The sequence below is a fragment of the Pseudonaja textilis genome, chromosome 3, assembly GCF_049901715.1.
Source record: "Pseudonaja textilis isolate UNSWEBS1 chromosome 3, rPseTex1.2, whole genome shotgun sequence".
NCBI classification, from domain to species: Eukaryota; Metazoa; Chordata; class Lepidosauria; order Squamata; family Elapidae; genus Pseudonaja; species Pseudonaja textilis.
In genome coordinates, this window is record NC_141992.1 from 62,670,107 (window position 1) to 62,695,704 (window position 25,598).

A 25,598-nucleotide genomic window follows, 5' to 3' on the forward strand; every position below is an offset into this window, starting at 1 on the left:
CCAAGAAAAAAATGCTAAAGTTCTTCAAACGTTGCATAGTACAGTATGTGCTTTGGAATACAAAAATACCGTGTTATCAACAAGAGGATGAAGCATTGTATGTTAAGCTGACACTGCCAATAACACCTTGTGTTATTTCTTCAATGAATATAAAGGAACCTGAGATCATAGGTTTAGTGGGGAATGGTTCATTAGCATCTAGGCCAACCACATTAGTTAAGAATTATGAGAGTTTTAGACTAATGCTAAGGATTAGCATGATCACTATAAATCAAAGAAGGAACAACTGTGGTATGTGTCCTCCCTAAACACATCTTTGCCATTCCTTCTGCTACTCTTTCTTTGCTGTTACTTTGCAGTTGCCATGAAAGACCCGCTGGGCAGGATCTAACCATCTCTTCCAAGTATAGTCCAAGACTGAGTTGGAAGCACTGAAGCCAGAAGCACTGACAAGGCTTTGTGAAGAAAGCTGGTTGCCCTGAAGACACACCTCTGTTAGGACCATGGAAACAGAAGCTCCAGCGTCCAGTGTTGTCATGGCAGTGAAATTCCAGAGCCATTTTCTTCTACAGCTGCCAATCAGGAAAGTGATCCTTCTTTTCCTTTTCTTCTGGGCAGCAGAAGATGGAATCAAAAGGCTTCACAGGTGCCCCTTTTGGGACTCAACAAGCAAGGTATAGACAACTCCAGCAAGATTCGGGACAGGTGCATTTGTGTATCTCTCTCTCTCTCTCTCTCTCTCTCTCTCTCTGTGTGTGTGTGTGTGTGTCTTTACATACACATACACATACATACACACACAAAAGGCAAATGTTGAATTTGTTCTTCCCTGGTGCGAAGTAGCCAATTATCACATAAGGCAAGAAATTGTTTATTCGGTACAGATAATCCTCAATTTACAACCATTCATTTAATATCCATTCAAAGTTACATGGCACTGAGAAAATCACGCTTCTACTAACTGGAACCATACCAGCAGAAGAGAGCCATGAAAGAGAGTGTTTGCCACCTTAGCTCCTGGAGATAGCTCACAAGGATATATAAAGATACCCTGATCAATGGTAGAGAAAAGTTTCAGAGATCAGGTAGTGGCCGGTTTCATTCCCCTATCCCTGTCCTACCAGAAATCATCAATATATGGGATTAATGCCACTTTTGTGCTGAACCTGGACCTGAAGCTCAACAAAAACAAGCTCAAATAATCTATAATCTAACTGCTTTCTCCAAAACTTTCTCCAAAAGAGGAGGATAGAAATGGCACAGAATAGATAGAATGGAATAGAATAGAAAATATGAGGATATAATAAGAGCAGAAAAATATCAACTTTTAATTGCTCTCATCAGCCTAGTATAAGCCTGAATATGGACTCCTATCAGTGCTTGAGTCAGAGTCACTCCTTATTTTACAACAGTGGCATTCTACACACCTCTTTGCTTTGTTTGTCCTCTGGAGCTTCTTGAAAAACCACAGGATGCCCTTGCAAGCAGGCATTCAGGTACAACTTCCATGTTCCAACAGCGATTAAGGCCTTGAGAGAGCTGCCTCCCCAAGGTCCTCTGGAAACTGAGCACTTCCATCAGATGCCCACAGTGTCTTCTCCTGTGAACCCAGATTCACTAATAAAGCTTCACAAAGATTTTCTTCTACCTGACAAAAACGTATCTCTTGATACCAGCAGAATCTCTTCATGTAAAAGCTGAAATTCAGTCAAAGATACTCTAAGAGGGGAATACCCAGCCCCTGGCCCTATTCAGGTGTTAGTAATACAGGCCAGGCCTACTTGATGACGAGGCAAGCTTTTTTATAGATAGACCAGGCATTTAGCAACATCCTGTCCCCCTAATCCCATCCCTAAATACATGAAGGGACACAAGTGCCACAGTGATTTGTGTTCTGCATATACTTTATATTCATATAAAGAATGTTCTAAGTACTATTGTCATAATATGAGAAATATTCTTCATTTTGCTCTATGACGGGGCCAGTTCAAGGAATTTGGGGTCCAGTGCAACTCCAGGTTTGGAACCCCTCCACTACACACAGTTTAATACGTCAAATGGATCCCAGGAAAAAAGAGAGGGAGGAAGAAGAGCCAGAGCTTTAGAGAAAAGAGCACTTTGCACTGACAAAATGATGTGGGAGAGAACAGAATGAAACAGCATCACTTACCCTGTTACCTTGACTCAGGCATGGGCTGCTGGGGGTTCGCAGGGGTTCGGGAGGGCCCCTAGCTAAGATTCTGTGCAGTTCGGAGAACCCCCAAATCCCACTCCTGGCTGGCCCCGCCCACCCCACCCTGCCCAGAAGTCCCCACACGGCCTGTTTTGGATGCAAGTAAGTGCAGGGCGCATGCAGAGGCTTGGGGAGGCAAAAAACAGTTTCTGGTTTCCAGAGAGCTTCCGTAGCCCGGGGAGGCCATTTTCGCTCTCCTGGAGGCTTGAAGAAAGCCTCCAGAGCATGGTGCAGGAGGCCAATGTTCTATATTAACATTCTCCAAATCCTGAAATCCGATTGGTCCACACGGACCACAACCTGATTGGCTAACTGAGCGGCCGTGATTGGTGCGCTAAGAATCTACCGCAATTGGCCAAGCCGATCGCGGGAGATTCAAAGCGATGTCATTGGCCGCCGAGCCACGAGCCGGCTCTATATGAAGAGCCGCCACGAGCCACATTGTTGTTCAGAACTAAATACCAAATAAAGAGCTGACTGTTCACTGTGAGTCTCGCATCTCAATGAATCCGATCTACCCAATCTAACAGCCAACTAGGCCATGCCCACCATAGCCACACCCACTCTTTGCTAAAAATTTTGAAGCCCACCCCTGCCTTGACTGATCTGTTGGCTGATCATGGAGCAATGAGTGGATACCTCTGCTTTTTAAACCCTCACTTGCTGCTCTGCTAAGGTCCTCTCACTTTTCTGAAGTCCAGAGTAGCTGCATCCGATGCCACCTCCTTAAATCAGCTCTGCCCTACTTTTCATAGAAAGATATTTGCAAGGTGGAATCATGGATTCTATGTAGAAACAATGTCATCTGCAGCACTTACAACTGTCCATTAAACATCCTCTACATCAGGGGCTTTCAAACTCAGGCCATGAAATCTGTTTGTTTTACTCCTGGAACTCCAGGTCAAGAGGCAAAGCACAAGCGAGAGAACACTGGCTGGATTTGAGGGAATTTTTGTTGTTATGGCTACTCTTATTTTCTCAAAGAAATCCCATCAAGTTGTGATGGGCCCATAGAGTTCCACATGTGTGGAAATTTTCCTCACATACATGTGAGCTGACTTCACTACCAATCCTATAAGATGCCCCCACACACACATAAAAGTGATCCTGAGTGGTAACAGGGGCAGGAAACTAACAGGAACCAGTGGTCTAGTTAGGCCAAATTATTACATTTATTGACCATATCTCAGAGGTAGTAGGGCTAGCATGCTGACCTAGTAAGAATTGATAACTAATACCAAGGTCATCAGATTGTTTGTCAGAAACATTTCAACATCATGCAGTGCTTTACATTGTATTTGCCTTTCTTTATCTCTTCTTTGTAAGGTACTAGGCCAAAGGTATATAAGTGGTCTAGTTTTGCTCAAGGCTGTTTCAGTTACAGTAGTTGCTAAATAGCTGTAGTTGTTTGCAAGCATAATAAGGGCATGATACATCTTCAGAGTGATTTGGTTCCTTTAAGAGAGATAGATTTTGGCCACAACTCAAAGAACGCAATTTGAAAAACACTGTTGTAATGATCTAAATAATTTAAATAATTTTTTACCTTTGTAGCTGGAATATGGTGTGTGTATAAGTGGTGGGATACAAATTCTTTTACAACTGGTTGTGTGGGCATGGCTTGGTGGGCATGGCAGGGAAAGGATACTGTAAAATCTCCAGTCAGAGGTGGTATTTGCCTGTTCTCTGAACTACTCAAAATTTCTGCTGCTGGTTCTCCAGAACTGGTCAGAACCTGCAGAATACCACCTCTGGTGTGTATGCATAGAGGATCTTGAAGCTAAAACATAAAATGGGTTATTTCATTTACAACCCATCTTTCCTTCAGGACTTCGGGGTTTGTAGGCATATATTTCTCCTATTTTATTCCCAGTGTTAAGTCTGGGCGGTGGGTCCCAAGGAGAGACAAGACTCGAAATAGTGACAACAGCTCTATTAGGAAACCAGATACTGAGACAAAACTCCCAGCCGAGACAGCTCCTTTTATAGAGCTGGCTGCGGCTAGGCAGCCTATGACATGCATTTGAGCTTGCCGCGCTTGGTTTTACCCAATTGCGGCAGCCAAATAAGAACCAATCAGAACACTTAGTTCTGTCCAATCACGGCCCGGCTTTTCCGGACCAATAGGAATGCAGGCCTACAAGCCTGCTAGTATGGAACACCTGCAATAATAGATCCAGGATGATTCCTACCAGTTGGAATGCCAAAAGTCTTTAAAAACTTGGCTTTTCTCCCTGGTTACTGAACCCCTTTTGCTTTTGTCATACATGTGATTTGTCTTGTCCGGACATGGAGGAGGAGGCCTTCTTCTATGTATTATTGTTTTGATTCTTAAAATTTAAGCCACCCACAATCGCTTTGGACAGGAAAATTTAGATGACAACAGCAATGAATATAATCATCCTGATCAGTGTTGTAAATGTGAATTTAGCATGAGAGACAATTTCTGGCTAAAAGATATCTAGTAAATATCTTGGTTGAGGCTAAACGGAATCTGGATTTCCCTGATTCTAGTTGAACACCTTAACCATGGAACTACTCTGGCTGTCATCATTATAATTTTAGTCCTGTCGTTTGGTTGAAATTTATTATTTAATTACATCAACAATTTCACAGACTTAGGAGGCGCCAAAAAAACCCTTAAAAATGAAGATAAGCAGTTCACCTCTTGTTATCAATAGGACGATTAATCCCCATATTAATAAGAAATATTGGTTGTGTTAATAACATTGCATTGCCTGCTCCCATTTACTTAGAAGGCAAAATAAAGCCTTTAGGGTGAAACTGATTAGGATCATGCCAGTTTCAAACAGCAACACAAGAGGGTTGAAGTGTGCTAATTGACTAATTAAGGTTGCAGAACTGAGCTTATTAACCTGCGGTTAACATCTTTTAGAGAAGCGCTGCACTGCAGAGGACAGCGGTTTAGGAAGAGATAATTTGGGGAGATAGCTTCTTCCAGCAATTTCTCCCCTCTGCAAAGAAGGAAAGTGGTAGAAAGGGGGGGAAATGAAAAAAAAAAAAGTTAGACACAGGACACCCATTACGTCTTAACTTTTCAAAGTTTATTAATAAAATGCCTTAAAATACGCTGTCTCAAAATTGCAAATGTTTCCCAAAGGCATTACATAGTAGGTAAATGGAAAATAACATATTTTTTTCAAACTGATTATTAAAAACGGCTTTCCTATTTCCTTGTCTTAAATACCACACAGCATAGATATGTTTATACTAATTAAGTAGTGTTCCTTAGCTCAACATCTTCAGATGTCTTCACTTATACAACTCACCATCTCAAGCCAGAAGGTGGATTTTTTTCTGACATGTTTGGAAGGTGTCGTGTTGATGAAAACTTCTATATAAACACTTGGGTTTTAATATAGATTTTAATGTAAATTACTAAATTACTATGAATTATATCCGATGAAAGAATTGTACAATGACATATTCTTTTCTCTCTTTCTTGCTGTGGCTCCATGTCTATACGTTCTCAGATCTGCTATGTAGGTTCCTGCTACTCTAGAGCAGATTTGAAATAAGCATGTGAAAAAAAGAGATGAATCAGTTCTGTCAAATAGAGGCAATTAGATAAAGCCCTGTGTTCAAATTCTGTAGATCAGAATCACCTCATGAGCAGTCACGTACAGGAATATTAGAATTTCTATATAGTAGACTTCTAAAATTGATCTGGGTCTGGTACAGAAGCCCCTATACAAAGTTGCAGCACTAAACATTGGCTGTGCTGGTTAGGATGATTGCAGGTTCTTCACCCCATTCTAATTCTGGAGTGTCCTATAACAAAACTTCTATATTCACCTCAAATGATCGGTTAGAAGTTGATTACAAAGGAATATGACATAGTACGAATGTCTTGCTTTCTTATTTTATCACAGTGACTGGCTAGTTTTTCTGGCTAAAATTTTACTAAAGGCAAAAAAAGGATATTTTCATCTTTGGGATATTCTTCTTCTGACTATATATTCTGAATGTGTTTTTTTTTTTTCTTGTTAGATTTGATGTATCCGCCATTTATCCGAATTGGAAGAAGCCCAGTACTTTTCTCCAGGCCCCGTACTGTAAGAATGTCTGTTCAGAATTGGTGAGTATATTTCTTAATGGGTCTCACATCCACAAAGTAAAACTATTTCCCCCCGTTTCCTATCTATGTGGTTGAACAAGAACATACAGTTTTCACTATCAAAAAGATATTTTTTGAAAACAAAACAAATATTTTGAAATTCCCTCCTGTAAAATTCTCTGGAACTTTTTGATTCACAGAAATTTAGATTAAAAGATGTGGGAAAGCTACAAAAATAATCATCACTACTCTCCAGTATCATGCAGTCTAATGTCCTTTTTGGTTTCCTGGCACACGGTTGTATGTAAAGATCTCAACCCTATCCCAGAAATTCTTCTCTACAATATAATGTTTTTCTGTTTCTTCTATTGGCATACCTTTTTCATTCTAAATTTCCAAAAATGTAAATTCATCATCACTAGCTATCTATTGCTTGGAATACAAAAGATGCAGCCACGTCATGGCTGGTATTTTACAGAAATCACACAGAGAAAGCAGAAAGGGCTGGTGTGGTGGCCTAGAGGTGGAGCTCTCGCCTCACAATTAGGAGGCTGTGAGTTTAATCCTAGGTAGAGGCAGATATTTCTGTCTCTGGGCACAATGAGAAGATATCTGCTGAACAAAACTCCGCACTGGAGACAGGAAGGGCACCTGGCCATTAAACACTCTGCTAGCTTCATTCAGCTGCCCAGACTCCACCTGCAAGGGATTAGGGGCAGGGGTGGGTTTCTACCGGTTCTGTCCACCTCTGTAGAACTGGTAGCTTTGAAGAGCAGCAGACATAGAACCAGTTCTATGTCTGCTGATATTTTTGCCTACTCTCCCACCCGTGCTCTTACCTGATCTTTATTTCCTAATTTTTCAACTTTAGTTGCCGAACGAGGCACAGCTGCAGTTTTAAAAAAAGCAGGAAAAGAGGGCTGTTTCAAAGGCTGCTTCTCTGCATGGCAGGTGCCGATGACGATATACAGCTTTTCTACCTATTCCTCAAGGCTATTCCTTCTGCCCATTATTCTTAGTGTGATATGAAAGGTGTCCTTTGTGGTTAAAAACAGGGGTGGGATTCAAATTTTTTAACAACTGGTTCTGTGGGTGTGGCTAGGTAGGTGTGGTCATGTGACTGGGTGGTCATGTGACTGACTGTTCTTTTTTGGCAGCACCCCTTCCCTGTTGTTGTTGGTTTTTTTTGCCTCCTGGACCTCAGGGAAGCTTCCTGGAGGGGCGTTTTTGCTTCAAGAAGGCTTCCCTGGGGCCCAGGGAGATAAAAAATGGAGATGGGGGGCGGGCGGCATGCAGCCCTCCAAACAAAATAGAACAATGTCTCCAAAGCTTACAATTGTCCAACAGTTGGCATTCTCATGCTCTTCTGTCTGTTTTTGTACACCCTTTGGTATATCAGTTTATGTGCTGTTGAAAAGGCAAAATGGGATCCACTTTGGTACGCAGTAGCACAAATCAGGCAATATATGATTTCATGGAATGCTGATTATTACACCCTTAATGATACTGACATTATCCTGGAAGTTGGGAAGGTGTCAATATTAACTTTGTACTTTCTTTAGTGCCGAAAATTAGGACCGGGCACCTATGTGACTGACGATGGAAGCTTCAGCTCTACTGCCTTGCAGAAGAAGGCATCAAGCTCTAGTTGGGCCAAGTCTCAGGAAGCAGCTAGACTCACTCAAATGCCACATTTTAAATTTAAAGAAATATGCCAGCAGGAGAAAGCTCGGGTGAGTGGATCCATTTAGGTCCATGGCACTGAGTGCTGATAATAGACTTGTCCACACATTCATTGAATCAATAAGATCTCAAAAGGAGCATGGTAACAAAACTATTTGTTGTTGTACCAGTTTGCAAATTCCTCATTTTCAGGGCTCTGGCTCACTCGTATTAAGGCTACTGGGTCTGTCTGCAAATGTCTTATTGACCACTAGATACAGAAAAGAATTCTTGAAAATTCATTTCTTTATTTTCAGCTAGTCAGGGGTGTCAAATTTGATTTCATTGAGGGACGCATCAGGATTGTGTTTTACTTTGGGGGCATCGGGGGGGCATGACCGGGGGGGGCATGGCCAGCTCAACATCACTCATGTTGGGGGCGCCAATGGCGGCCCAAAAAACTCTGCCAGTGAAAATGGGCTCCTGAGCTCTGTTTTTGGCTACGACAGCTTCCTGAAACCCCTGGGACCCTTTTGAGCTCTGTTTTTGCTGGCAGAGGCATCATGAATTGGTCCTATCTTGTCTCCAGGGTGGCCCCGCAGGCCAGATCTAAGCATCCTGAGGGCCGGATTCAGTCCCTAGGCCTTGACACCCATGAGTTAGTAAAATTATCAGAGACCTGGTAGACTTGTAGTGTAGTATGGTTTTCATACATTTCCTTGAACATAAGCAGAAATATCTTTGGAACTGTAGAGCCTGATTTATCAGACAAGTCAACCATGAAGGGGACTATCCATCTTAATAGAACGTAATTCCAAGGTTGTTTTTTTTTGAAAAAGAACTACATCAAATCCTCCTCTTTAGGATTATTACATTGTCACAGCAACACTAGAATTCAGAACAATGAATTCCATCCATCTGTCCATCCATCCCATTTCTTTGCAACTGTATTCTCATACATGGTCCACTCAGCAATGGCAAATGTTAAGTTAAAGGCTCTCAGAAGGTAACTTGTTACAATGCTGTGCAATTATTCTCAGAAACATACAAGTGTTATGAATAATTTTATTACTTTCCTCCAACATTTTTGCTCAAAATCTTCTAATTTATGTATAATTCTGCATTATATGAAATTATCTATGATCTACATCCTTGGCTAGTCACAGTTTTTGACATTTCTTTACTTTCAGTTAGTGGACTTTCCAATTTCTGCCAGCCAGATATAATCCCTACAACACATAATTACAATCTAATGTTTCTTTGACCCATAGATCCCTGTCAAACACATTCACTGTGTAGTTGATCATTTGGGCACTGAAGAACGTGTTTTTATAGAGGAGAGGAGACAAGATTCAACACTCACCCTAACCAAAATTCCCCACTGTTATTAGGAATGAGAAAACAATAGTTGTGAGCAAGAATGCCAGGGTACAAAAATACATTCACATGCAATATGTATATGTGTATCCCTCTCTTCTTCTCCCAGCCTTTCTAACAGTTGCTAGCGTCCATTTTCTCAACTATGTTCTTATGTTTATTTTTCTTCAAGAAAAGAAAACTGGGACCTGGGACTTACAATCACACAGATTTTCTGCAGCTCATGGAAAAACAGCCACACAGTATTAGAGGAATTTGTGATACTGGAGCAATACGATTTAAAGACTACATGAGGGTATGACTTGGTTTTTATCTTTGCCGGAACTAATAATTTGAAGAACATTAAAAAATAAAGTAAAAGTTAGACAGGCTTCTAGGTTGTTGAATTATCACTCAGTATTATTTGAATAGAATGATTTATATATTTATATATTCTATTACCCTTAGCACAGCCATCTGATTAAGGTGTATATAGTTCAGCACATTTAAATGATGGTTAGTGGGATAAACCTGGACTACAGTTTCTTTGTGAAACATAGTCATTGAGAAAGAAATAGTCCTGGGCATTGCTAATTAAAACATGTGGAAATGGTATGAGATCTAGAATAGTGCATTATAACTGGGAAAATAAATGCTGGGATCCTGAATGAAGAATAGCCATTTCCAACCAAACAGAACAAAACAACCAAAAATTCATGTTTATAAGGTATTATAATTTGTTGAATATGTATCTTTTTCATTGGTTCTTGCTGTGGCACAGGTCTAAAAATAAGATTATTTTAAAGCCAGTTGGAGATTATTTTGTTTCCATGAGGGAATTTTGCATCTATAAAATGTGCATTGTGGGACAGTGCGATTCTATACATCTAAACATTGGCTTGTTGGCTATATTTATGGGATATATTTCTTCATGTTACTTGGTCCAGGTTTTACCCAATTAATCTTTTTTTTTTGAGTTTACACTGCAGACTGAACAACAAAAACAAATTGGGTTCACACAACATAGTTGATTAAAATATGCCTAGGTATGAACCATATAAACCCAGCTATATCCAATAACTTAGAAGACAATGCACAGGACTCTCCAGTGCAACAGAAGGAGAGGAAGCAGAACTCAGATGAGTTTCTGTAATGTTAGGATATGGATATCGAGTATTGGAAGTTGAAGTTTCTCCCCACAATTGGAAATTTCATTGCATTGTCATCTAGCATGCCTGATGACAACCTACAACCTAGTGCCTTGCTGTTTTAAATCATAGCTATCTATAAACACCAGCGAGCATGGTTAGTGGTCAGGAAATATGATAGTTGTTGGCAAAAATTCTGGAGGGTACCTGGTGATTTATTTTGGGTCTAGTTAGTACTGTCTAGGGTCAGTACATGCATCAGCATTGTGTGTCTGTATGTATAAAAGGTGGGATTTTTATTTTTTATTTATTTGATTTGTCAGTTGCTTACCAGATAATAGGTATAAGGATAAACATAGTTATGAATACAAGAAATGAGTACATATAAGAAAAATAAAAGAAACAATAGGACAGGGACGGTAGGCACTTTGGTGCGCTTATGCACGCCCCCTTTTTTGATTGCATGGATGCTACCATGAATCTTGGATTTTTTAAAATCACTTCTTGCCACTCCACATAAGAAGAAATAATTTCAGCTTAGTGCCATAAAGACCTAGAAGAGTAGAGGTCAATTCAAGCACCAACCTAATTTAGTATTTTATCTATTCATTTTTGTTTATAGTTGGATAATTTATGTTATTCTGGCTTGAAAATATAAAAAGTTTTAGTCTACTTTGTATGTTGTTTTCCATCAGTATACTATCTAGCTGTGATTACATGGTATACTGTACCAGAAATAAGCCAATCACATTTTAATACAGAGTGTTATGCAACCCAGCATAATCCTGCAATGATGCAAACTGGCAACCTTTGTGTAAAGTTTGCATGATATAAAACCTGTTCTTATGTACTTGGGTCTTAACATCATCACAAATATATGAGACACATAGTTATGCCCAGATGTATGTTTTTCATTTGTCTTCCTTTTCCCTTGACATCCAAGCCATGACTCTGATGCCTTTGGTATTCCTCCCGCTAGCTTTATGTCTAAAACAAGCTTGCTGCTTCCTTAACTAATGGAATCCAAGTCTGGGCAACTGAATGGAGATGAGTGTTTTACTGCGGATACCCTTCCTGTCACCAATGTGGAGTTTGTTTCAGCAGATATATTCTCAGTTTGCCCAGAGAGAGAAATATCGGCCTCTACCTGGGATTGAACTCCCAGCCTCCTGATTGTGAGGCGAGAGCTTCACCTCTAGGCCACCATACCACATATGTGAAGTGCATACATTACTGACAGGAAATCAGTTTTAGCATATTTCTTACTTAAAAGGGCTTGAACTGTTTATTATGCAGGAAAAACTAATATATAATTTTCAGACCGATGCTTATCTAAGCACCAATGAATTAACATAATATGTTTCTCCATGGCATGGCTGATGTGCTTGTCATTGCAACGTAACAAACAGGAAGCCAAGAAATAAGCAAATTTCCTATTCTGACAAAGTCTTCATTCATACAGCATGCTTAAGAAGACAAAGGGAAGGGTAAATATATTTTGTAAGCACCACAGCTCACTTAGCAGTGGGGTTGGTGAGAAATGCTCCTAACACCAAATAGTCCTGGATATATTTTAGGTTAAACTGTGCTTCCCTGTTGAGTAAACTATAAAACTGAATCAACTCTTAGATAGTTATCAAACCTCATTCAGACAATCCTCTGAGAAAAACTATTGAAACTATAAAATTGCAGAAAAAAACAGCTTTCTTCAGTGCAGAACTCATCCCCAAGACCTAGCAATGCAAAAAACCCTGTCAAGTAGTAGTTGTACTACAACAGTAGCGATTTAACCCAGTTATTTTAATTACTATCTGCTTGATCAATGGGAAAGCAGCTATTGATGTAATGAAATTTTGCATGTATTCCTCTGCCATAAGGATTTGAAGGATATAAATAGATCTAAAAGATGTAGTAATTCAGTAATTTCCCCCAAATTTGGGTCAGTTAAGACACATTTGTCTGTAGTTAAGTATATTGTGTGAAAGGCCATATAGGAGAAAGAACTTTTGTGGATATCTAATACACACTTTGATCAGAATTCCAGCAATTGCATATACCCCCTGTCTTAAGAATTTCAGGCAACTATTTCTCGAGCACAGGCCTTCCAGCATAAATAGAGATTTTTGTTAGGAAACTTCTTTGAACTTTTAGAAATAATCTTTTGCATATCAGTAATCTTTCAGCCACAAGTCTTATCCAGGGAAGCTCCCTTTACCCAACTTAAACATTACCATATCCATCTCTTTCCACTGTAACATAGGACTTTGTTTCCCTGAGAACACTTCAGCATGAAAGCGGGGGAAATCTACCTAAAGAATGTTAATGTTATATAGATCTCATTAGGTCATATTAAAATAAGTAATGATGGTCAACCTTGGACATATATATAAAAAGATTCTTTCCCTCCTTCCCTCTCTCCCTCTCTCTCTCCCCCCACCCCCTGGTATTCTTAGGAATGTTATCCTGGCCCTGGCACCTATGGAAATCCTTATGCCAAACTACAAGAGAGGGAAAGAACTCCAGTCACTGCTGTAGGATTAATGGATAGTAAAACTCCTAAACAATTCACCATTGTCCATGCGGCAAGTATATCTTCTTGATTTTCCACTTCACTGTTGTATGTGACTAATGCTCCCATAGAAGCAACAACTCAACAATATACTTGTTGAATATGGACTATGAACCCCTTCTACACCCCTCTATGGTCCAACTGTGCTCTGGCAACATTTTTTTATTATTATTTTTGGCTGCATTCCCCCTGAAGCTCATCTCACTTTAGTCCATGAATGGGGCAAGCATAAATCCTTTGAAGCCAAAGCAACCAATGACAACAAAACCCCTCCATGCTATTGGAGCAAAATTGAATAAACTTTTCTTAATGGGTTACAAATAGCTTTGCAACTGTCCAATGGCAGTGCTTACTTGACCCTCATATTTCTTTTTGATTTCCCATGGAGCAGCCATGGAGTCAAGTGCTGGATCTCCAGATAGAGCATAACTACTTTTAGATAGGGATCAATGTTCACCTGCCTAAAGGTAGCTGTTTTCATGTGTCTCTGTCTGATGCTTTCTCTCGTGATTGACTTTAGGGAAGCGGTTTGGGACCGGGTACTTACAATATCAAAAATAGTGTGGATGAGATGTTGAAACGGGTGGTCAGTATTCGAGGTCCCTATGAAATCTTCACCGGCAACAGATCAAAGCCTATGGTTTCTGGACATTTTTCTGGTGATGTATGTTTTCTCCCTTTTCTGCTTACAAAGAATTCTCCACAATTTGGTTAGTAATATACAGACTGAATGCTCATCCATTTTATTGGACTAATGCTGTGATGATCCAGGGCATGGCACAAAGGCAACACAGTCAGATAAGCAATAAAAGTCCCTTTATTATCTCCAACTTTGCCCCCAATGTCCAGGTTACCTTCTGGCTGAAGAAAAACTCTCCTTTGCCTTTGACTGCACAAAATTAAGTCCAAAAAATGAGCAACACAAACTGTAACTTAAGTCCAAACAAACCAAACTGAAGTAATTAGTTTGGCAGGACAGAAGCAAGAATCTCAGGCTTGAAGGCACAGCAAAACTCACATGGTTGGGAAGATGCCAGGAACACAGATAAGCCACAACAACACAGGATAAAGTCACTTTGCTCCTAGCAGCCTGCCGCACACAGCCTGCCTTTCTTATCATCTGTCTTCCCAGCTGTGGCTAATGAAGGGAATCAGGGCTCTCTCCTCCCTCGTAAGCCACACAACCCACATTTCTCTCTTCTCCATTCCTCCCTGCATGCCCTAGGATGAAGAGGGAGTGGGCCTGGTTCTTCCTCTGAACTCCCTCTCCCTTGTTCTATCTCTCCCCTGCTCTGCCCAGCCGGACTTTGCTCTTCCCCAGCCTCCTCCACAGCCAACCGGCTTCCTCCTCAGATTCAGACTCTGACAGGGGCATGACAAATGCTTTGATCCATGATAGCCATTGGCCATGTTGCCTCTGAATGATCAAAGCTATAGGTGAAAATTTGGGAAGACATCAAATTGGGGAAGGCTACAATTTGACTGAGACAACTTCAACACAGGAGTGAATCCTTTCTCCCAGTCACTTAAAAAAAACAAAACTCTAGGACAGGGGTATCCAACCTTGAAGACTTGTGGACTTCAACTTCTCCAGCCAACAAGTTCTAGGATTTTAAAAAGAATAGAATTAATAAAAGTTGTGGTTGGAAATTTTCTTTTAAAAAAGTGATAAATGCTGTACTATTATAACAGAAACAAATAATAAGATTCAAATTACATTTTGCAATCCTGTATTAGATTGGCATTCTATAAGTCCTAGACTCGGTTATTTAAGGAAGTTTAGATTCAGAAAATTGAATATTTTAGTGAAAATATCACACTGTGTTTCCCTGACAGGAAGACAATGTGGAATTTAAGACCATTTTCAGAAAAAGGAAGATCAGAAAAGTGCATGTTTAATAATGGGTTTATTACTGCTCTGGAGAGGTGCTAAAACCGTGCTTCAAAAGAACCTGAACAAAAACTGACAAGTGTGGTGAAGCATCAGAAAAAGAAGAGACTTTTGAAATCCTTACCACCACACTTCCATCAAGCTAGGCTGCTTTTGAACCCAGGTTTAACACTCTTTCAAAGCAGTAGTAAATTTATATTCAGTAATACAAGCAAAAGCTGAAGCCATATGGAGATAACCAGATCACACATACACGTCTTTCAGCTATAGAGTTCCTTACTCTATACTCTTTATGTGCATGACTGCATTCCCACTCATGCTAGTAATACTATTGCTAAATTTGCAGATGATACATTGGTGGGACTCATCTCCGGGGAGGATGAGTCTGCCTATCGAGATGAGGTGGAGTGGTTGCTTTCATGATGTGGAGACAATAACTTGGTCCTCAACGCCAATAAGACCAAGGAGCTTATAGTGGATTATAGAAGGAACAGATCAGACATCCAGCCCTTGCTTATCAATGGAGACCGAGTGGAGCAAGTGGCCAGTTTTAAGTTTCTGGGTATTACCCTAAAAGAGGACCTGACCTGGGATGCTCACATTGGAGCACTGGTCAAAAGGGCCCAGCAGAGATTATACTATCTGAGACTTCTCAGAAAACAACAACTGAATGAAAAACTGCTGGTGACCTTCTACTGCTGCACCATAGAGCATTTTAACATACTGCATCTCTGTATGGTTTGCCGATTGCACAGTGGCAGATAGGAAAGCACTCCAGAGGGTTAATGTCATTGCCCAGAAGATCATTGGTTGCCCTCTCCCCTCTTTGGAAGAGCTTTATAGCTCCCGCTGCCTTTAGAAAGTTCAAAACAGTCTCAAGATCCATCTCATCCTGGGAACCCTTTTTTTGAACTATTACCATCTGGCAGATGGTACAGAATAATAAAAACAAAGACAAATAGGCTGAAAAACAGCTTCTATCCCAGGGCAGTGGCTCTTTTGAATTCTGCTGTATAATGCAGTGTTGGTGTGGTGTTGGGGGTTTCTTGTTCAATGTGCGAAGGGTGAAGGATGTGTGTTTGTGTTTATTTTCATGGTCCTGGTCATGATGTGCACTGAAGATGGTGTTTGATTTCGTTGTATGAGGTGCAATGACAATAAAGTAAACTATTTCTTCTTAAGTCAGGTTCTGAGCTTGAAGTAGTTCCATGATAGATTACTTCTTTTCCTGAGAAGTGATGCTGTTAAGAAGCTGATGGTGGAGGCTTCCTGGCAGAGGAAACGACTATATCATCATCTGGCTGAAACCAAAACAGAATAAATTGCCTATAAAGGAGAATATTTGTAGCTCAGGGTTGAAATGATGGGTCCTTGGTGCTCTTTGAGCTTGGCTGTTTTTCATTACTTTCATCAGATGTTCAGCAATGGAAATTCTGGTCCCAATTGTGACTGTGAAACTAGGGTGGCCTGTAGGGTACATTCTACCTATTTTCATTTCTAAAGCAATATTTTTCTCTTATTTAATCATGGCAGAGAAAAACCTCTGAGTTGTCTGGTTGCAATATCAAATCCTTCCTGGATGAACTGGAGACAAGGGAGAGAAAGAAACACGGTGTTTTTGGTACATTTTCACGGGATCCTGATTATCCAACTGAACGGATCTTCTGGTCCAAAATTGGCATGTTATCACGTGAACAGGTAGGTGACTTTCCTCAGCTTCTTCAGCAGTCATCTGGTGCTGATTTTTTTCCTACCATTTCCAATGAGGATGGGAACAGAATGAAGTACAATTTGTTTTTGTTTTTTTTAAAGAATGCATTTTTCTTTTTTCTTTTCAAAGTATCAAAATAGCTTCTCTAAGCAGAAAACATTAAAGGACATCCAGAATTATATTTACTAGGCATCTGTGCAAAGAAGAAGAATAGGGGGAACCGACAAGCAAATCTCCGAGGTGCTTTTCTGTAATGGGTGTTTAATGAGGATGATGAACATATAGTAATATCAACCAATAACAGGAAATAATTGCCTGTTTTTTTCCCCCCCAGTTCCAAACAGGACCAGGCTCCTATGACATAAACCCCATTAAGAGAACAGAATATAAAAACCAACCACCATTCTGGATTGGTGCGAAAAGATTTGACCGACGTGCATACCGTCTCTGTTTTGGAAATACGGTAAGCGAGAAACATGATTATAATTTCTTTTCTCATTGCAGCCCTGGCACTCAGAGGCGGGCTGCTACATATTCGGATGGGTTCGCCCAAACCCCTTGTTCCAATTCTGCATGGTTCAGAGAACTGGCAAGTTGGACCACCGGCTGGCTCCACCCCCACCTGTTTTGGCCATTTGGGGGGTGAAAAACAGCTTGAAAAATGCACAAAAAGGGCTGAAAACACCCCAAAGACAGCCTGTTTGGGGGGGGGCATTTTCAGGCTGATTTTGGCTGGAAAAATGGCCTGAAAATGCCTCAAAATTGGCCTGAAAATGGCTGAAAAACAGGCCGAAAAATCAGCAGAGGCGGGGCCAGCCAGTGATGGGATTAACCGGCTGAATCCTACCTGTTCCTGGGGCAAGTGGCCAGGAGGGGGGCTGGATATGATGAGTGACATCACCCACCCAGTCACATGACCAACCGGCTATGCCTACCCAGTCAGAGAACCGGTTGTTAAAAAATTTGCAGCCCACCACTGCTGACACTGTGCTGTCCAAGACACCCAGTATCCATTGAGCTTCTCAATTATCCAGGTCATGCAGATAATCCTTTACTTACAACAGTTCATTTAGTGTTCAAAGTTACAGCGGTACTGAAAAAAGTCAGATTAATTTTTTCACACTTATGAAACTTGCAGCATCTCCATGATCACGTGATCAAAACTAAAATGCTTGGCAGCTGACTCATATTTATGATGGTTGCAGTGTCCCGAGGCCATGCGATCCCGTTTTGTGTCCTTCTTACAAGCAAAGTCAATGGGGAAACCAGATTCACTTAAAAAACCGTGTTACTACCTTAACAACTGCAGTGATTCACTTAACAACCGTGGCAAGAAACGTTGTAAGATGGAGCAAAACTTACTTAACCAATGTCCTGCTTAGCAACATAAATTTTGGGCTCAGTTGTGGTCGTAAGTCAAGGACTACCTGTAGTTGTCCCAAAGGTGCTTTTTTTCCAAAAAAGCAACTGACCTTTCTTGGGTTTTTGTTTTTGCCTTTGAAAACATTTCACTTCTCATCCAAGTTTTTCAATTCAGAATAGAAGAAGCGTCTAAGATGAAAGCAAAATGTTTTTCTCAAAGGAGGAAAAAAACCCAAGAAAGTCCAATTGCCTTCTGGAAAAAGCATCTTTGGAACAAGACAGCCAGTAAGACAGAGTCAGCAAAATCTCATTTAAGGAAGGGAGCAGAGGACTAGAAAGACAAGAAAGACAGATGACAATCACAAATGGGTTTATCATGCATTGCAAAAGAGATGGGATTTGCAGGGCATGGTTGTAACCATCATCTTTATTTTTGGGATGCCACTCCTTCTTCAGATGTCCCTGGGAGAGAAATAATTAATCTCTTTCTCTATATTGCTTTTAAGGCAATTTCTTAGCAGTTTTAAGAGTGTGGTATTTCCTTTGCCCATTGATTCAATCTTCTTAAAATTCTGGTGCACCAAAGGAAGGTGCTAGCGGGGTATTTGTTTTCCTTATGCCTTTTCTTTTGTCATTTGCATTTATCTGAGTTACTATGGTGATATTAGAAGCACCCGAGCAGCTAGGAAAAGTTTCATTTTGAAAAAGTCTCACTTCCCTACTGATCTGGACTTATCAGCAGTTTAGGCTCAAGTGGCTGGAGCTGGCAAAAACAGAATTCTGGTTTCCATTTGCAAATCCAGGACAAGGTTTAAGAAAGTTGCTGCTTGTGTACACAAAGATTCAGGCTAAATTGCTAAGTGACTGGAACAACTTTCCTCTGATTTAGTGCATAATTGTCTGCATATATGGTGTGCTACATGAAATAATGCTATTTGTGCCACAATTTTTCTCAGAGGAATAGCCAAATAACAAATGTAATTCTGGCAGAAATACAAGCTCAGTTCTATCACTAAAGAACTGCTGGGTTCAGGGCAAACAATGTTGAGGCAGATTATTCAACTCATGTGGTTTAAAGCAACTGTGGAGTAGGTCTTGGATTAAATATCGATAGATGGTCTATAGTAGCTTAACTTCCCTATTCCCCAGAGGTAGAATAATCAAACCCATCATTCTTTGATATAAAGCCAAGATATGGTGATTCTAAGAGGCCTTTGTATAATTACATATTTAATCTGTTCTCTTTAAGAAGAGCCAGCAGTTTTTCCTTATAAGAATACTGGTATCCATACAATATTCTCAATGTAAATACATATTTATACTGTGTATTCCTTGTCTAGCAATTGACTAACAAACAGAACTGGAATGCCTAACACCAGACGTGTCACTAGAAGACAAAACCACAAAACTCCATCTCGCTGGCCATGTCATGTAGGGGAATTCACTGGAGAAAGCAATTATGTTTGTAAGAGTTAGCAGTAAAAGGAAACCAGGTCATCAAAAAACATGGTGGTGGGACATCATCAAAGCTGACACCAGTCAGAGCATAGAAAAACTAAAAGAAATAGCACAAAATTGGAAGATGTGGAGAGACCTGGCCCATTGAATTGCTAATAGTTGGACTCAATTGAATGGATATCATCATCATCATCATTATCATCTATAGATTTAGATCAGATAAAATAATATGTATCTTTCAACATTCTCTCCACAAAGACCAGTTAGCTTCTAATTCTATTATATGAATTAGAACAAACAGGTGACAATCCTATATCCTTCAAGGATATGGATATAACATGCTGGATCTTTTATTCAATTTTAAAGGATTGGTCAAAGTTAAGATTTATACCGATATCAAGTGCATTTCAGACACAGCATGTATTTATTTATTTGTCTATTGATTGATTGATTGATTGATTAATGCTTCCCCCTTCCATTTGTGTAACCAACTGAGATTCCACCAAATTCAGTTTTAGTAATTTTATATACTATGAAGGTAATAAAATGCATACATGGAATAACTGAGATATACTTTCACCCTATGGACATCAGTTGGAGAACTGTCATCATTTTCAACACAGAGCATCCAGTTGAACATTCAGTACAAATTCTCAATGTAGCATGGCTGCAGACATAGCAAGAACTAACAACACATGGTTGTGAACCACTGCTGCAGTACCTCTGCAACAGATGTAAGGCAATTTGTATTTAAGGATGCAAAATACTTCATCCTAAGCAAAGTTTTATTCTGGTGGAGCTCAGCTGCTCAGGATTTCATAGAACAAGGGAAATCCTGTGAAAATCACCCTGTGAAAATCATAGTGTGATAAGGATACTTTTAAAAAAATTGTTTTCCAATCTTGTCTTGTTGCTTCTGCAACTTTGTTTTATGCTGTTGAGTGTTTATTGTCTGGGCTGTCTTAGTCACTTTTTCCTTTGGTGATCAAAAAGACCTCAACTATGTTCAAAAAGACCTCGATTATGTATCAGAATGGTCAAACAAATGGCAACTTCAAATCTCAACAAATAAATGGTCTGTCTTACATATTGGCAAAAAAAATCAGAAAATAAAATACAAGCTGAATAGTCAAGACCTTGTTGATGATCCAAGCTCTGTCAAGGACCTTGGAGTACGCATCTCTAATGATCTAAGTGCTAGAGCCCACTGTAACTACATAACCAAAAAGGCATTTAAGAGTTGTTAACCTAATCCTACGTAGCTTTTTCTCTGGTAATATCACACTACTAACTAGAGCATACAAAATATTTGCTAGACCTATACTTGAATACAGCTCATCAATCTGGAATCCACATCATGTATCTGATAATAACACAGTTGCAAAAGTCCAGAAATATTTCACAAGAAGAGTTCTCCACTCCTCTACTCATTGCAGAATACCTTATGCCACCAGACTTGAAACTCTAGAACTAGAAAACCTACAACTACGCTACCTTCTGTCTGATCTAAATATAGTATATAAAATCATACATTGCAATGTCCTACCTGTAAATAAATACTTCAGCTTCAACCATAACAATACAAGAGCACACAATAGATACAAACTCAAGATTAACCGCACCAAACTTGATTGCAGGAAATACAACTTCAGCAAGAATGGTCCATGTTTGGAATACTCTACCTGACTCTGTGGTTTCTTCCCCAAACCCCCAAAACTTTAACCTTAGACTGTCTACTATTGACCTCACCCCTTTCCTAGGAGGCCTGTAGGGGGCATGCATAAGTGCACCAATCGTGCTTACCATCCCTGTCCTATAGTTTCTTTTTTTATTTTTCTTATATGTATCCATTTCATGTATTCATAACTATGTTTATACTTATACCTGTTATCTTGCAAGCGATAGACAAATCAAATCAAATCAAATAAATAAATAAAATAAATTCCAAGATAATCTTCCAAGTAGCTTAATTCCATAGCTAGTAGGGCATGTCAAATTTTTCAACTTTCAGTTTCCAAACATTAGGGGTGCTCAAAAGTTGTGACATGCCTTGCAGATTGTAAAGATATTTTGGTTACTTTAATATAATGTAGATGTGCTTGTTAAGTAAGTACATAAATATCACAATTTAAAACATTTTGTTTGTTTCATTAGCTAGCCTCTAGGATTCTTCCTCCTCTCCTTCGACTTTACAGAGAAATCCCTGTGGGTTTTTTGACATCAATATAGGAGCAATTTGTCATGGCCTTGTTTTGAAGTGGGCAATCAGGAAGATTTAAGCATTAACTATGTCCCCAATGCTCTATTCTACAGAATCCTGTCGGTGTTGGCCGCTATGATACCACAAAGCATGAGAAATATTCAAAGAAGTTGAGATACCGTTCCCTTTATATGAATGAAACACAACGTTATCTTAGTAACTTGGAAAAGGACAAGTGTTTACAGTAAGTGAAACATGATAAGAATGACAAATCATTGTTTTTAAATCCCCAAACTTCCATCAGTTTTTGAATTTTTATTTTTAATTTGCATGCCTGACCTTGTTTTCTAGTTGTTTTGTCTGTAGTTTAAATTCACATTTACTTTCTAAAATGAAATTTATCCATTTGTTTGGAATATTGATCCTGATTCCCATTGGTACATAGGGTCTCACAAAATCTTGCACTGTAGATGGAATTGAATTCATAAAAGAGATAACAACAGGGATCTAACAGGACAGTGTTTAGAGTGAAGACGTTATTATATTTTTAATTTATTATAATTATCCTCTCTATTTTGCTCTGCCTCTAAATTCACCTGGCTCAGTTTCTAAACTTCATGCCATAATTTGGAATTTCAGTGTTCCAATTTTCAGCTGTAAAACTCTCCCCACATTCATGATCAATATAATTCTGTAAAGACAAGAGCACAAATTCTTAATATGATCTTTTATGTTAATTATGACTATATTGATACGACCTTTTGCAGTTTTATTCATGCACTTCACTCTGCATTTTAGCAAAACCAGCACGTGTACACATACACACGCAGAAAATAGTCGTCATCATTGTACATATTTATACTGTATTTAAGTGTTGGCAGAGTTGCGTAGAGGACAGAGATAAAATGGAATGAAACTGCATGCATCCTGCTGTGTAATCTATTTTTAAATGAATGAATCAGTATATTTCTAATGCACTATGTCTGCTTCTGAAACATGACTTAATTCAGAATTTAAGGATGCAAAGGAGAAGTTTGGCTGAGAATTGAGGAAAGAGCATAACCAGAACTGTTGCTTGTAGATCTAGAACCTATACAGATAATATGAAAATGGCTTCGAGATAGGAAACTCTTAGCCATTCCTTAGACCATCACCCATATAATGATAAAATTAAATGTAGCTAAATAGTTGACATCTACACTGACTTGGAAGATCATTAAAGATAGATCTAACCTAGAACTAAGGAGAAATTTCCTAACATTGGGAACAATTAATCAGTGGAATGGCTTTCCTCTAGAACCTATGGAGGTTTTCAAGATGAGACTAGAGCTCTAGAAGCTCACTGGATGTTTTCAAGATGAGACTAGACAGCCTTTTGCCCAGAATGGTAGAGGCTTGAGAAGGAGATTGGACTAGGCCTCCTTCTAACTCTAATATTATTATTAAGAAAAATGTATGAGTTTTTAAGCATCTCTATGCCATAAAAACTCAAAAAATTAGATGTAAAAACTAAGCAGAGGTAAGACCCAAGAGAATGGTTCTTACAATTCTCTTTCTACTATTGCCTTGCATTCAATGTTTCTTCTTTTTCTGATTAGTCTAGACTCTAGCCCATACATTAGGCAGAGCCAAAGCTCCATTCACCTATAAGCTAAGATCATTCGGAGAGGTCATTAAGTTTGTTGGGATGCTTACCTTCAGCTCTAAGTTCTTCAGAGGAAGAGAAACCCACAGTTCTCCAATTTTCCTTAATTAGAGCTTTCAACAGTTTTTAATCAGTATGTCCAATTGTTAAAGATGCTAATTCAGCGATATCTGGATGAACATATGCCCTCAACCTTGGCTTTGATAAAGGATGGAATATGGGAACAATTTATTGGATTTTTTTTTTCCACAGGGAGAGGATCACTCCTTTCAATAAAGGTCGCCAGAGCAACCCAAAATCTGCCTAAAAAATTGTTCCATCTGGAAAAAAATACACTTAAATAATCATGTATGACCTGTATGCCTACATAACTTTAGTTTGGTCAGCCTAACTGCAGGACCTGAAAACTGAAAAGATACACTGAGGAATTTCTTATTCTTGACTAAAAATCAAGGTATTTGTTAGAATTTTGTAACTGTAACTTTCTCTTTTAAAATCAGTGTGCTGCCATAATTATGTCAATACTGTATTAAAATTGCTAGTAACTTAAATGGTTTACCTAAGTTTTCTTTAATGCTTTATTTAATGCTTCATTTAGCACTACTTGTTAAATGTTGTCCTTTATTTAATTAAAAAGGTTGGGGGGTGTTATTGTTTCCCTGATTCTAATTCTCACAGGCCACAATTATATCATGTTATTTTTTACTGGATTCTGGTATCAAGGGAAGTTTGTAATGCAATAAGGAAACTGCAGTTCAATGTTTAATTTTTAACAACAGGGTCTTATTAGAATCCATAGCTTTCAAAAATCAAAACAGACTTATATAGGAAAAGATCAAGTCATGGGCTGTATCTGGTGGAGAGAAATTACTGTTTTCCCATTTAAAAATAATGCACATAGTAATGTTGTAAACCTTATTTCTACTTCAGTGGAAGCATTATTGGCAAGCTGTTATATTTTCTTGTGTTATCTTGAATTTATCAGTTCATATCCATTGAGCAGCCATAACGAACAGCACAGGACTTTCCTAAGCTATATTACATGGAAAGAACTTCTTTTCTCCAACCCCAATTTTACTTTTAAAATGAAGGTAGGCAATCTTACCTCCTTCGGCTTGCTCCTACATCTACACAGGTTAAGTTTAAGAAAGTGAGCTTGACTCCTGTTCTAGTTGAAAAGCATCAAAGGCAGTTTTATCATGGGTGGGAGGTAGGTACAGCAACCCAGTGGTGTATCTGTTCCAGAATTGATTCAAAATATGTGTAAATAGATCAAATCCCGCTATGGATGTTCACAACTGGGGTTGAACAGAAGGGCAAATGATAAATGCCACCTCAGCTAAACTTCTCCCCGAGAACCCCAAGGAATAATTGCCTGAAAAGCAGTTACGCTAATGGAATTTAGCACTCCTTTTTGCCTAGAATGATCCTCATTTGAGAAAAAGGAACAAAGGATTATCAACATGGATTAATGATCTCTGGACAGTCTGATGAACTGATGCCAGTGCTATAAATTCAAATGCACACATCAAAAGCAAATCAAAACCTCTTGACAGGGAGGATATCTTGGCTGAAGATGGGCTTCAAAAATAGGGATATATTTTGGCTGACCCTGGATCAGAAACATGCTTGTATTCCAATAGTGATAGCTTTATCCATTATTACATACTCAAAGCTCCAGGGTCACAAGCTATTCCCCCAGTTTCATATTGTTTTTACTGTTGCTTTTATTAGATTTTTATTACACCCGCCTCAGCCAGTTATAAAAGAATTGTTAATATACTAAACTTAAGCACATTGCATTACATTTTGGTTTTGTTCTGGATTGCAGCCCATGACAAAAAAAAATGTGTACTGTATTGTGTATCAGTGTATTGACAAAAAAATGTGTATTCTGCTTTATTCTATTGCGCCTCCCCTCCTCAAATATTCATTGTGAAAGGGGACTGGGTTTTTCATGGACAATTATACGAGAACCATTAATCCCCAATAAACATTTGTACTTTTTGAATCTATCCTTCCTTTGTTCTCATGCTTCCCTCTGGAGCTTGCTAGCTGGAGAATTCTGGGAGTTGAAGTCTATACATCTTAAAGTTGATAAGATTAAACAACACTGCTCTGGAACTTAATATTGAATGATATCAGTGGCACTTTGTTATTTAACACACAGACACTTAAAATATTAAGTAATACAGATAAGTCCTTGACTTACAAGTTTGTTTAGTGACCTAAATTACAATGGTACTGAAAAGAAGCTTATGACTGTTGCAGCATCCCCAAGGTCA

The 25,598-nt window shown here is 39.1% G+C and overlaps 1 protein-coding gene across 1 annotated transcript; it reads left to right on the forward strand.

The window, feature by feature from the left end:
• Nucleotides 1-551: 551 nt before the first annotated feature.
• CIMAP2 (ciliary microtubule associated protein 2) lies at nt 552-25,328 on the forward strand. Its single transcript, XM_026707290.2, has 10 exons — nt 552-674; nt 6,245-6,332; nt 7,874-8,044; nt 9,523-9,645; nt 12,931-13,059; nt 13,567-13,710; nt 16,471-16,635; nt 16,983-17,111; nt 21,782-21,912; nt 23,566-25,328. The coding sequence occupies exons 1-10, from the start codon at nt 625-627 to the stop codon at nt 23,618-23,620; spliced, it is 1,185 nt and encodes a 394-aa protein (XP_026563075.1). The 5' UTR covers nt 552-624; the 3' UTR covers nt 23,621-25,328.
• Nucleotides 25,329-25,598: the final 270 nt, after the last annotated feature.

Bases quoted from the DNA above. Each gene is read 5' to 3' on its own strand.
- CIMAP2 (XM_026707290.2), top strand. From the start codon at position 625: ATGGAATCAAAAGGCTTCACAGGTGCCCCTTTTGGGACTCAACAAGCA. The intron at 8,045-9,522 runs GTGAGTGGATCC...TTTTTCTTCAAG, and splicing joins GCCAGCAGGAGAAAGCTCGG to AAAAGAAAACTGGGACCTGG. The intron at 13,060-13,566 runs GCAAGTATATCT...GATTGACTTTAG, and splicing joins AATTCACCATTGTCCATGCG to GGAAGCGGTTTGGGACCGGG.